The sequence below is a fragment of the Ischnura elegans genome, chromosome 12 (genome assembly GCF_921293095.1).
Source record: "Ischnura elegans chromosome 12, ioIscEleg1.1, whole genome shotgun sequence".
NCBI lineage: Eukaryota > Metazoa > Arthropoda > Insecta > Odonata > Coenagrionidae > Ischnura > Ischnura elegans.
The window spans coordinates 23,878,611-23,892,855 of NC_060257.1; the positions used below are offsets into that span (position 1 = coordinate 23,878,611).

At 36.8% G+C, this 14,245-nt stretch overlaps 1 protein-coding gene across 1 annotated transcript; it reads right to left on the bottom strand.

Annotated features, from left to right (window-relative positions):
- Positions 1-197: 197 nt before the first annotated feature.
- LOC124169323 (uncharacterized protein C1683.06c-like) lies at positions 198-9,826 on the bottom strand. Its single transcript, XM_046547908.1, has 6 exons — positions 9,537-9,826; positions 8,828-9,089; positions 5,130-5,319; positions 3,962-4,078; positions 3,001-3,137; positions 198-786 (listed from the first exon to the last, which is right to left on the bottom strand). The coding sequence occupies exons 2-6, from the start codon at positions 9,020-9,022 to the stop codon at positions 478-480; spliced, it is 948 nt and encodes a 315-aa protein (XP_046403864.1). The 5' UTR covers positions 9,023-9,089; positions 9,537-9,826; the 3' UTR covers positions 198-477.
- Between the last annotated feature and the right edge of the window lie 4,419 nt (positions 9,827-14,245).

The window sequence follows — 14,245 nt, forward strand, 5'->3', positions numbered from 1 at the left end:
AAAAATATGTAGTCCCTACTACTCCTCCTGATTTACAAACCTCACTCTCTCTAACCGGTTCATAGTTAAAAATTAATTCCAAGAAATTACTTATTTTTGATGAGCCTCTTACGGCATGCCAGAATTATCTATTTTTTCTTTAATTTTTTTGGAGCAATATAAATGATATGACAAGAAGAATAATTATATCCACAATCTAAAATCAGCAAATGGATTCCATTTATTACCTCAATGTGTACATTAATTGGCTTTACACAAACACTGGATTGTGCAAATTGATAAAAAATTCATCAACAATAACAAATTTGTTGCTAGCATACCTAAAGGCATAAAAATGCATGCATCGTGTGAAAACAACTAAAACAAGCCCATAAAAACTTTGCTTTATCCAAACAAACTGTAGGGCACTTGTGAGGTTGTGTTCCTACACATGACAGTTCTCTCTTGCAGCAAATGGTGCGTGCTCCTCAGAATAAGCTAATATTTCTCCATGGATAAAAATAGTAGCTCCTTAAAAACTTCCAAGTCGACATCTTCCAGAAGATACACATTTGGCTTGCTGTGCTTGGAGTCGATGACAGACTGGCCCCTTGTTTTCCAACCGCCCAATTCCACTGACATGTGACAATATTTCCCCTTGCCACACGTAGGGCGCAAGGCGACAGCAGTTGCTAATGCATCACATGGCAGCCATTCAGGGTAGTCTTTGAAAATGATTTTCTCCACAGCATTCATCAGCTCCATTTGGGGACTATCAATAGCACCCAAAACTTTGAACCTCCAATCCTAAATTTAAAAAAAATCTCAAGTAAGAAATGATGCATAATGCACAAGTCAAAAATCTACTAAAAGGAGTGGTGAAGAAAAATAAATGACATACAATGATATAATTGGCAACTGTTTACATACTCCACTAGATGTCATTACATGCTTAAATACATACATGGGGGAATTTATAAAAAAAAAATAATATGCAAACCCTAAATTTTCAATTTCACATGGCAGCATTACTTCAAAGATGGGAAGGGAGTGTTAAAGTCTCAGTATATTTTTTAAATTACTGTTTGCATTGAGATTATTTTTAAAACTTGAAAACTATTGAAGTATCCAGTATCTCCGAAATAGCTCATGGGTTGGCCCATGTGTGATTGAAGATGGCATTCCAAACTCCAGGACTAACATTATCACTATTTCAAATGTCTAGTTGTGACTGAAAAGCAGACCCAAGATTTTTGGGGGGTAAGGACAGAGTAAGCATGTGACTTCCCGAAAACCGACCAAATGTGATAGGCAGAGCCTAGCCCCAATGGAATTCAGTTGCTTTCACAACCCCATGGTGTATGCTTTATCAGTTAGCTGTGTTATCAAATGTTCATCACCTTTTTTTTTTGCTTGTTTTGCCATATTGATTGCTGTCCAATGGCCCTTCAAAATAGTCACAATAAGGAATTCAAGCAGGAATTGAAAGGGATGGGGAGGGGTTAATCCCTTTGACTGAGGAACTAGCTGGGCTTCCCACGCTTCCTGATGATCCACCTGGTGGCTGATGGAAAGATGGTTTCTGAGACATTTCACTGACAAAAGTCTTTTGAGAAAACATGGCAATACCTGCCTCTCCCTCTCTCCTTATTCCACACCCCAAGAGTTGCAGGTCCCAACTCCTACCATGACGCTACTCAAAACATTCAGAGCTCGCGTGACTGGGCAAGTCGCAAATATATTTGAAAAGGACCATAGATGCCTCCTAAAGCCTGAATCACACGATCATTTTTTTCGTCGCGAAAAGTGATCACTTGAGCAATCGCTTTTCAGTACCGGAAAATTGATCGCTCGAGTAATCATTTTTCTCGATCACATGGTCCCTCCCACTGTCGCTTTTTGCATCACCTATTTATACAGCTCGTTGTCATAGGACCCGCATCACGAAAATATATAGTGTGTTTATGTTTACCTATGTCGTTCCCACGATTGTCAAAAATTGTGCTGCAATTGCTCCATACGGGCATGCGTTCTGATTGGCTGATATGGGGCTTTAGCGACGGTTTCAGCAATGGAACAAGTGACCAGACGAGTGATGAAAAAAGAGATGGGAATCCTCATCATTAGAGTGATCGCAAAAAACAATTGCCGGCGATGATCTTTGCAAGTGATCACTTTAAATGATGGATAAAATGATCGTATGATTCAGGCTTAAGTAACCACTCTCTTACCCATTCCACCAATATCCCCACAATCCTCCGTTTACTTGTCCTACTCCAAAGAATAAAGAAGTGGTACATAGCCATTACTGACAATAGTGGGTAAAGCCACTGATATGTATGAAACCAACATGAAGATTCCTTTTTTTACGAGCCAATGTTTCAATAATAATTCTCTTTCAAGCTATACATGTTTTAATGATACAAAATGATATATCAAATTCAGATCCAAGCATAAATTTTGGAGGGGAACTTCCTAGAAGGGTATACGATATAAAATTCATACAGCAGCAGTTCTACATAGAAGGGAAGGGAGTGTTTAAGTGTTATAATTTTTTTAAAATTACTTTTTGCACTGTGTGATTTTTTGTACTTGGGATATTTAGCTTGAATATTTTGAATTTGTATCAGCAAAAATATGATATTTTCGGTTGTGATCAGGTTATTGATGATGAAGAGGGTATGAAAAAGATAGTCTGTTGCAACGAATCCTGACATGCTTTAAAGGTTGTAATCAGTTTTATTAACATCCAATTTTTACTTAATCTTTTGCACACCATGTACAATGAATAAGATGTGAATTTAAAACATTTTAAGATGTGAATAAAAAAGAAAAGGAGAAATTTCTCCAAAGTTTTTTTTAAGTAATGACATAATTAGCTGCAAACGGGAAAGATGGGAGAAATTTCACCTTTGCCCACATTGGATCCACCACTGTTGTATAGGTGCAACCAAATTTTATAGAAAAATATGATGCACGGACAAATTTTTCGTGTACCTATTCTTAATGTTGATCACTCACCAATGAAATTCCTCTGTTAACACATGCTTCCCATGGAAGAATAATAACAGGCTTCTTTACACATTCCAACACAATATGTGCTGCCTCAGGGTCATGGAAAAAGTTGAACTCAGCAGATGGAGTTGTGTTTCCCACACCTAGCAAAATAACGAGAGTAGAACACTTATTAACATGGCATTTTGAGTCAGCGTTCTTATCAATGCAGGAAATTTACATGCTTGAATACAAACATGGGGAAAATATAAAAAAATAATATATATATATATATATATGCACATGCTAAATGTCCAAGCCAAATTTCTGGCATTCACCAATATTATTCAAACATATTCTGTAGGCACCATGCATTTACACCTCTACTGATTTTATGAAAACTAAGAATCAGAAGAATATTTTATTTCAAAAGTGTGTGCATCATCACCTTACCAAAGCTTCCTTCTCCTTGTACAAACGTAACACCGACCTTATATGAGAGAACCAAAAAGGAAGCAATAAATAAATTATATCCTCGGTGTTTCGATGACACCAAATCTTGTTTCGAAAAGAGGTCATAAAGGACTAAAAGTTGAAAAAGATACTAGGTATCACAAAAATAATTGCTCAAATTTTAATGAATACATCACCCCCAACATTCTTAAAAGCCTTCTTTAAATATCTAAGATTAATGACTAATCCATTCTAAAACAATAAAATTGAGTTCATTAAATAATGTTACAAACTGAGCAATTATAAAAACGAATAAACGTTTTCATACATGATTAGATAAAGCAGATTAATGAAGAGCAAAATCTTTACTTGTTCCAAAATTGATTGATGCACAGTGTTAATGCATTTTTTATCGGTTCAACACATATATATTCTCCCTCTTAAAATTAAGACATTGAAATTAACCTTTTTCTAGTAGATCATTTCATGGAATTCAAAGAGATAGCATTACAGCATTAAAATGAAATATATTTACCTGAGGAGTTTCCTCCCATTATGTAAATTTCCTTCACTTTGTCCACGAAGTCAGGGTATGTCTTCACGGCCAATGCAATGTTGGTTAGAGGGCCCACACATATCAGTGTCACCTGACCTGAAAATAGTCATTATATTATCAGATATTACCCAAAGGTGAAAAAAGTGGCATTTACATACAATCCATATATCTCAAGCCCATGGTTTTAATGACGAAAAAGTTTAAAGTGACAAAAATTTTCAAAAATGGCGACTTAGAGAGAAGTAATTTATTTACAGAGCAAAGATAAATTAATGATCAAACTTGAATTTCCGTCGTCTACTTCCTAAGAGTGATATACTGTCAGAAAGGAAATCAATTTTCCTGCAGAGTAATAGTGGTTACACAAATGTTGTTGGAATACTTTTTTTGATATAGTACATCTAACAGCCTATTTAACTCATAAAAATGTTTGAAGGCAAATTAAACTTGAGGCATAATCAATATGTTCTTGATTACAGCACAAGGAGAAAATTCCAATATTGAAAAATGCCACTTAATCTTGCATTGTTCAGCAAAGGGATGACATATATGAGTTTGAAATCATTGACTATACAAGTCCTATTTAAGATAAAAAAGGACAAAGACAATTATGTGTATTAGTAAACTGAAAAAAATATTCTCTAGATAACAGCTTTATACATGTATCATCAAATAATATATGATACTCGGTGTTTTTTAAATTTTCAATAACAAGTACTGTACTTTATTTGATCAGTTTGATGCCTGAATAATCATTAATTCTAGACCATAAAAGCTGACATTGTTGTTACCATCATCAGTGGTGTAGCCAGGGGGGGGGGGGTTGGACCCCCCGAAATATAAAAATACAATTATTTTCCTTCATAAAAGAAAAAAAATTGAAAAATCGTGAATTTACAAAATATTTCTTCAACAAATGAAGTTTTCTTAATAATGAAGAGTGTTAAAATTAGTTTAAAACCCATTACTTATAATTAGTACTCCGTTTTTCAAAACATTCCCCCCCCCCTAGTTTTGGATCCCCCCCGAACGAAATTCCTGGCAACGCCACTGATCAACATCATTATTTTATCATTTAATATTATCTAAAAAATATGACCCAATACGTGCACACTAAAAGAACGATAAAAAATTTGTGGATACTAGCCTGGATTTTCTGACACAATTCTGTGAAGAGCACAGATGGCATTTTCTGATTTCACCAAACTCCTGTCAGGTGGAGGGGGGAGGTCAGCATCCCCAAATCCATCTGAGCCATGAAAACTAGGGAATGGGTCTGCAGGGGCACCTGGATTTGGTAAAATGAGGGGATCAGCTGCACCACTGAATACAGGAACCTGTAAATATTGCAAAATAGTTGAGAGAACTGAAAACATTACTACTGTTTGATAAAACAGAGATAGAAAAAACTTCGCACCTATATAATTGATAATATAAGTAAAATTTATGAACACAAAAACTGTCAGAATTACAGTAGTTTCACTTATCATTCATCAGGAGCATAGAGGGATATAGGGGGTACCCTCCCCCCCTGACCCTTAAAAAATATGCAAGATTTTTAATACCGTCCCCTTATCATTGCGTTTGTTTTGTATCACGGGTATCCTTGTGCCCCCAGAACAAAATCCTGGATACCGCCTTGCTTGTGTCCCTTCAGAAAGAAATCCTGGATCCACCCCTGGTCAGGAGTGAAAATAAATTGTTTGAACGAGAAACTTAAAGTTATGTAAAATGGAAAATAAATAAATGAAAAAATTGACATTTCACAAATATTAAAGACTTCTTGAGCTCTTGAAAATATCTAAGTAGAGTTTTTGTATGCAAAGCCTAAACTTGAGAAGCTTGGTATTCTAGTGGGTAGAGTGCTTCACTGCTAATTATAGGGTCCTTGTGAAGCTTATGAACATCCCATACAAATAATCCTCGGTGTGCCATGAGGCCTAGGAAAAGGAACTGGCCCTCTTTCCCTGATTGTATGTCAAGCACATGCCTGTTGCTTAGCCCAGGGTGAGCTCTATCCTCATCCATACCAACCTACCCCTGAGGTGAATCACTCAGCAAACAAGAGATGGCAAAATTTCATAAATAGGAAAATATCTTATGGTGGTGAGATGGGGCACCTAATATATATAGGTTTATATTCAAGAAAATAAAGGGTCTACAAGAAACTAATCTGAGTAGAGTAAGCTAATGTTGATTTTGGTGTGCCTCAAGGCTCTGAGTTGGGTCCCCTTCTATTTGTGGTAATGATTAATGACTTGTCTTATTCACTTAATTCTCACTCCATTTTATATGCTGACGACACTACCTTTTTTTGTAGCGGTTCTAATGTACAAAATCTTAAAAATACCACAGAAAATACTATGACTCAAGCTGCTTTATGGTTTCAAGCCAATAGGTTTAAGTTAAATGAAAGCAAGACCCAAGAGCTGTACTTTAGTTTAAGAAATACACCAGAAGATAATTGTATGACTCACATTAAATGTTTAGGAGTACTAATAGATAGTAAACTCTCTTGGGAGTACCACATTGACTTCTTGACTGGAAAACTCTCTAGTTATTTTTTTACTTAAACAGTTAAAAAATCATGTCTCAGATCATTATGTTCGGACTGCTTATTTTGCATATTTTCAAAACATAGTTACCTACGGAATTGTATTCTGGGGTAACTGTAGTTGTATTAATGAAATCCTTCTATTGCAGAAGAAGGTAATTCCTATTATGATGAATGCTGATAAATTAGCTCACTGTAAGCCATTGTTCATCGAACTTAAAATACTGACAGTTGTTAATTTATATATTTACTCTGTTTTATTACATACAAAGAATAATTTACCTCATCTACTTCAGAGACAAAATATTCACTGTCATAACACATGGAATAGAAACAAATAAAATTTACCATACTACAGGTTATCAACATCATTTAACAACTACAAGAGCATATGGATAAGAATATACAATAAGTTACCATGTAGTATGGTAGATATACCTGCTGATTTTTAAGTATACCGGGACTAGCCACGGTGATAACTTTTACGGGAGTCACCCGCAATGCACAAATTGTGCGAAAAATCCAAAGAGAAAAAAAAAAACACAATTTGTGCATTGCGGGTGACTCCCGTAAAAGTTATCACCGTGGCTAGTCCCGGTATACTTAAATTTGTCAAGAGAGAACACCTCTATGTGTTCAAAGTTCGGGCTTTACTCTTTGGCAGTGGCGCCATGCGCACGATTTGGACTGCCCGTCGTATAATATGCTCGGCAGTCCATACCACCATGTCCGGTATAGTCCACAAATTTCCACAGGGAAGAATGGCGCCTCGGTAGCTTAACTGGCTAAAGCACTCGGCCGGAAATCGAGGGATCCGGGTTCGAATCCCAGTCAAGGCGAATGATTTTTTCTCTTGAATGGATTTTTCGCATACCTGCTGATAATTTCAAAAATAAAATACTCGAATGGCTTGTTGCACAACCGTTTTACTCCTTGCAGGAAGTTTTGAAACAAAAATCTAGGGATTGCTGGTCTTTAATACTTGCTGTCAATGTGTAAAAGAAATTGTATTTGTAATTGTGTAATGTTCTTGTCCCAAATTTCATAAAGCTACAATGCATACTGTTTTAATATTTGTATATGTTTGACGTTGTCTATTGCTGAAAAGGCTTAACGACAATAAATTATTATTATTATTATGGCATTTTCCCTATAGATTGAATTAAGAAAATGTTCTGAGGATGATAGCTGGATTAGAATATTAAATTTCAATGCTTTGATGGCCTGCAGTGCCATCGTTATTAAGAAAATAGCAACAACCCTGGAATCAATTTCCCAATTAATGATGGTACAGAAAGCCATCAAAACATTGTACCAACATATTCTAACCTGGATGCCATTTGAAATTTTTTTGAGTAGTTTTTTTTTACCTTTCCTTGGGATGATGACATAGTGCTTCATGTAAAACATGGCAGACAGTTTTTTAAGTAACAGCAGTACCTTTCTCCACCAACCCCAATCCTTCATTTGCTCTTTTTGTACATTGGTTCAGTCTTTGATAGCATTGAAGTGCTGCCATGTTTTCTGGGCTTGATTGTGATACTTTCAACCTTGTCAAAAAAAGTGGCCAGTAGTTGGTATAAAGCTTAATCCACAAGTACCCTATTCTTCTCATCATCTCTTGTATAATGCCCATCAAAAACCTTTGTTTCATCATGGTTTGTGATTATGGAATTATGGATAGTATCATATATTAATATGCAATTGTAAGGGCCAACCTACACGTGAGGAAAGGAAAAGTAGAACAGACTATAGGAGTCACAACAGGAATTCTATGTTGCCATCTATGTGGGTGGTATTGTTTTGAAATATCATACAAACTCTCAATGCAAGTCATATATGAAAGTAATTTTCCATTTAAATTGCAATGAAAATTAGTAAGCAGATGAAATGAAGATAATAATGCCTTCTCGTCGTTTCCCATCGGATGATGCCTTGAAGTTGAACTCGTGCTGTCCACTAGTTGAAAGTCTCTATTGATGCGCACGTTTCAAAAACGTTTTTGTTTCGAGTCTGTTTTCGAAACATTGGCATCAATATAGACTTTCACCTCGTGGACAGCCTGAGTTCAAATACAAGATAATAATGCCTTGCTTGCATAAGCTTTTCTGGAAACAAGTGAAAGCCCAGGAATACCTATTATCTACGATTTTTGAGGATATTTTGATTTTATTTGAGGATTTCTATACACCCTAAATTTTCAGGCAGGCCCAGCTTACCAGGGCCCACCAGAAAACCACCCCTACCAGTGACAGATAAAATGTGGGTACAGTTCTTAAATTATATCTTACATCCAGTCTATCCACACTCCTGAGTATCCTCAACACGTTTATGCACACATTCTTCAAAGAGGTATTTCCATTGACACATGTTACTCCCATCAGCTTGATTTCTTCACGTTTATCTGCTGCCAGCAACATTAGTAATGCATGAGCATCATCTGATCCTGCGTCCACATCCACCATCACCATTTTGGGAGATGCCATTTTATTTTCTTTGGCTAAAGTTTGATGACCAGTCTGATTCAGCGAATGTCACGAGAAGAATCTTAGCCTACGAAAAATTAATGAACCAATACAAGTGAAAATAAGATAGCTCTTTATTCAGTAAGAATAAAAGAATAGGACAAAATTCGTAAACATTCATATACCACTAAGGAAATCCCCAGTGGAAGGTAAATAATTTTTACAAGGACAATTTCACAATGTTTAATGACTTACAATTAGTAAAATCATATGCAATAAAATGATATTTTTCGCTATGCTACTGTATAACTAACAGCACGAATTCCTTTGCCTAGCGGGTACTCTACGTTTCAATGAGTCCCAAATTAAATAAGATAAGAATCTACACAAGTCCTTTCGGATATTAGCTCCATCGCCGTCAGTAAATAAACCGATGGCAATTCATCAAACCAGACTCCTCAACGGGGAGATACATACGGTCAAAGAATGAATAATGCAAAAATTTTTAATATACCAAGGGCGAGGTCAAACTTACCAGGTACCGGATAATTTTCTAGAGCTGCCACTATGTTCACATGAATAAATGAGGAGGAGCGTATTCAGAAACCGACGATTTGAAAGTTTCATATGATAGAAGCTGCAACTAAATCGTTTAAAAAGAGTAGCACAAAACATATTTGAACTCGTCATCACCCATTCCCTTACTTCCTTTCTACCGCTGTATCAAAAATAGCAACTTTCTATGTTTATTTCGTTTATTCCCTAGTCATTATTCACATTTCGTACTTCAATTTCATTTTCTACTTGCGCGCCATGGCGCCATCCGTCCAGGGGTGCGTTCCGAATCACGCATCATGCGCATCAACGCATGACCTTGATGCAGCCGTTCCGAAATTGCATCAAGGCATTGATGCGCTCGATGCGCTTATGGGTGCGGTCCGTTGAACGCTACCAATGCTTCGGAGCGCCACCAAGCGGTCCGTTATTCGCTACGGAGCGCTACAGGTTAGGCTGTGACGTCACGGCAAACGTCATACACCCGTTTCCCGCCTCGCTCCGGACCAGCTCCAGACGCTCCCCTGAAAACTTGGGTCAGCGGAGGAGCGAGTCAATTTTTGGCGGAAATTCGAAGGGAATGCACTGAGGCAATGGAGAGTTTACTCACGTTGCAGATGATGGACGCTGAATGTGGACGCCTTTCTCCTATATAAGTGACTACGAAGTAACGGAGTAGACGCACTTAGTAAATAGATGTAAATTTAATTGTGATTTAAATAAATATATAGCAAGAACTAAATATCGACAAACATTCTCGTATCTCCCCCGAAATGAACTCAAATGTCTTTGGAAGCAGCCTTTACATACAAAAGGCAACAAAAATTATTAAAAGGGGCATGTAATATAAAGAAAGGATTGTAAGAACATATATCGACAAATTTACTCATGCCATCAATTAAAATCTGAAGAAAAATAGGATATACATGAAATAGATTAATGTTTTTTAATAGTTGTTAACCATGATAAGTTAATATGTTTCAACTGGGAAAACGGTAGAGTACCTACTTTTTCCTTTACTAGGGTAATGAGTTTCATTGAGAAGGGTAGGCGAGGGTTGGTGTGAGAAATACAGTCCAAAGTTTCTTCCTTTACTATGTGGAGCCTCGATATTGAAAAATAAAATTCATTTTAATGATATTCAAACATATTTATTAATATTCAATGATCATAGTCACCTCAATTCGCAATTAAAACCACATCTTCGATTTCATAATCCCAGTTTGCCCACCCTCGTTCATTTCCGCCATCTTGACTTCGCTCCTGACCGGTCCGAAAAGAAATTCTCGTAGCGAACGTAGCGCCTATGGACCGGTGCTCCGGAGCACTTCCGTCTGTAGCGTCTGGTAGCGAAAGTAGCATTCATTGGACCGCACCCTATGCTGATGCGTGATTCGGAACGGCTTGATGCGATATGAGCGGGAAGTATTCCCCCGTTCAAAATACCCGCAGGCAGCAGTGCTGGAAGATAGTTCGGGTTAAGCGATAACACAATGATTGATATGCCGAAATTTAATATGCATAGTACTCATGATGACGAACAACGTTTATTGATGCGTATATTAAAACTGAATTATATTCATTACGGTCGTTCGAAAGTTCCAAGCCGTAACTTGCAACTCATATTTACGTAAAATAGTGATAGACTGAGCGAATTGACGGGAATTTGTGCAGCTAACTCGAAAAACGGTCAATAAGGAAGCGTAGTGTATAGTATATCTCAGCCATCATTGAGTTTTGCGGGTCAAATTGTTTTGAAGATAAGATTTTTACGATCAATAGTTCGTAGATTTAGCTGCTAGACATCAATTTATGGCTTTCCGATAAGATATACGACTTGAAAACAATTTTTTTTCATAAAAATCGGGAAGAAATACTTAAAATCTCGATAAAAGTTTCACAAATACTTTTTCATACTGCATGTATAATGCTTAAAAATAAACTCCAAGACATTTTTATTTAAGTATTCTACCGCTTGGTATTAAGGTAGGTTTGCATGGAGCATTCCAAAAGTCCCTCTTGCCCCCATGGACTTCCCTCCTGAATTCTAAACTTCACCCTTTTCATGCTATCTAAAAATCCTATTCTCTCCTTTGTTTACCCAACATTCTATGCCCTAATAGTGAATTCAACATCCACTCCCAGCTCTGTACTTGCCTAATCCATACCTCATGTCTCCTTTGAATGCTATCCAGAAGCTGTCTCTCCTCACTCAACATGTCTCGCACTTTGACCTTCTTTCTTCTCTCAGTCCACTTCACTTTCTCCATACCCACATCTCGAACAACTCCAGTCTCTCCCATTCTCCTCCCTAAGAGCACATGTTCCCACACTGTAAAGTGCTATATTCCAGATCAAAATGTTACAAATTTATCAACCAATGTACTGTCTGTAAGCAAGCTAGTTAAAAAGACACAGCTGTCTTGTGTAATGAATCTAGGTACAGCTTATTTGATGCCAGATCTTTGGAAGTAATAGGAGTGATTTAGCCACTAGTTTTGAAGAAAATGGCATATGTTGTCAAGATTTGAAAAAATATAATTCAGAAAGTAAATGTAATGCAACTTGTTATGTAGGATTGACTGTCAAAGCAGTAGAGGACTGTTTACTAAGTCAGTGGCACAAGAGTAGCAGACTTGTGACAGAGTAACATGCAGGTTATAATGTGGTTGACAGTGGTGTGGATTGTCCCCCTAATAATAAATTTCAGCCTTGTATAGCATATGTTGATGGCAAGTTAGCAAAGAAATGATTCGAGATAAGCGCTAGAATGGAAGCTGTATGTAATAAATTAAGTCTGATTCTCTCAGAATTGTGTGGTCTGATGGTATTATAGGTGAAAATATATTTATACTATTTATGTAAAATATACATATAAATTCAGGGGTAAGGAAAGAAAGGGATAGGAACATGGAATAGAAAAAGGACGAGGACAATGTATGCTCACCTTCACTGATGACTGCACAAGAAAGGTTTTTGTTTTCTTTATTAAAATTAAGAAGTCTCATTTAGTCCTACAATGCTATACAATTTTTAAGGCAAGCATGGAGAATGAGACAGGGAACAATATGAAATGCCTGCATACAGATTATGGGGGTGAATATATGAGTCAGGCATAACAGGGGAGGTTAAGGGCATGTGCACTAAAATATTTAACTATAAAATCTTATAATCTTCAAGCAGAAATGATTAGCTGAGCCAATAGAAAGCTAGGTACAAACTCTCTGGCATCAATTTACTAAAATATTATTGGGTTGAAGCTTGTTGAGAAGCTGTATATCTCGAAACAGTACCATCCAAAGCAGGAGGGAATGCATTACCTGAGGAGAGATGGTTTGAATGAAAATTTAATCGAAGACATCTAAAAGTATTTGGATGTATTTTCTATGCTTATGTGGCTAAAGAGCAATGAAAGATGCTGGATGCCAAATCCAAAAAGTATTAGCAATTGTGAGGAGTCAAAAATGGTATTTTTTGACTGACCCTGATATTGCGGGAAGATTCATCGAAGCATGTGATGTAGTATCCTTTGTAAATATGTTTGGGGAGCTCAAACCAGTCCAAATATCTCTTGGTAACTCTTTAATTCTACCTAGGCTCTTAGGGGGATAAGGGATAATTAGTTACTAGCCTCAACCTGACAGTGGAGAGAATGGCAGTGCTGAACTCACAAAGGTAGTGAGGGGAATATCAAGTAATGAAGACTCCATCCCTGAATCAAGTTGTGAGGGTAATGACAAAGTTCCAACTAATGTAGACAGTAGTTTTGAGAGTAATCTAGAAAATGAGTCAGTGTTTGGAAGCGAGGGAGGAGAAGCAGAAGAGACGTTTTCTTTAAAAAATGGAGTGGCTCGAAAACTACCAGATCACATAATCTCCTTGTCATCTACTAACTTGACCTGCAATCAACCTTTGTCTCATAAAAGCAGGTTTGAATGTAGCTCCTGCAGTGACCCAAAAACTTATCCTGATGTTCCATTTCTAGTTTTGATTGGTTGTCTTATGTATGCAATGATTTTTACAAGGCCAGATCGTGTCTTTGCAGTGTCAAAGTTAAGAAGGTTTATTGATGATTTTACAATGCAATACTGGGCATATGCAAAGAGTATATTAAGATATTTGATGGGAACTATAAATTATCTTATGTCTTATTCTTAGTCAGGAACATTTCTGGAGGGATACAAAAATGCTGACTTTGCCATTGACAAAATAGATTGAGTGTCCTGTACTGGATACATGACAAGTTAGTTAATGGAGCAGTGGCTTGGGAAAACAAAAAGCAGTGCTGTGCAGTGGCTATGTATACAATAGAAGGCGAGTATGTAAGTTAGGCAACTGGAGCAAAAAATGGTATTGTACTCTCCAGAATTGTAAAAGAAATCATTGGAAAGAACTGCATTAAAAACTTGGTACTGGTGTGGTGCATGGAAGGTCAAAGAACAGAGGTTGGACATCATTTTGTTAAAAACTCTGTTGCCAAAGGAAAAAATAATTGCTGATTACATGTCAACAAAATATGGTGGCAAATGTGCTTCCAAATGGGCTTAACAATGGCAAGCATTTGAACTGCATTAATGAATAGAATTTTGTAGCTGATGGAAGCAACTAGTTGAAGGGAGGTTGTTGTGCTTGTCACCTAGTTGCAAAGTTAAGAAATAAATAGCTACAACATGTTAAAATAGTTCTTGG

Excerpts from the sequence above, each read along its gene's own strand:
- LOC124169323 (XM_046547908.1), bottom strand. The coding sequence starts at position 9,022 with ATGGCATCTCCCAAAATGGTGATGGTGGATGTGGACGCAGGATCAGAT. Across the intron at positions 5,320-8,827 it reads GGAGTGTGGATAGACTGGAT|GTTCCTGTATTCAGTGGTGC; the intron begins GTAAGATATAAT and ends CAATATTTACAG. Across the intron at positions 4,079-5,129 it reads AATTGTGTCAGAAAATCCAG|GTCAGGTGACACTGATATGT; the intron begins GCTAGTATCCAC and ends GACTATTTTCAG.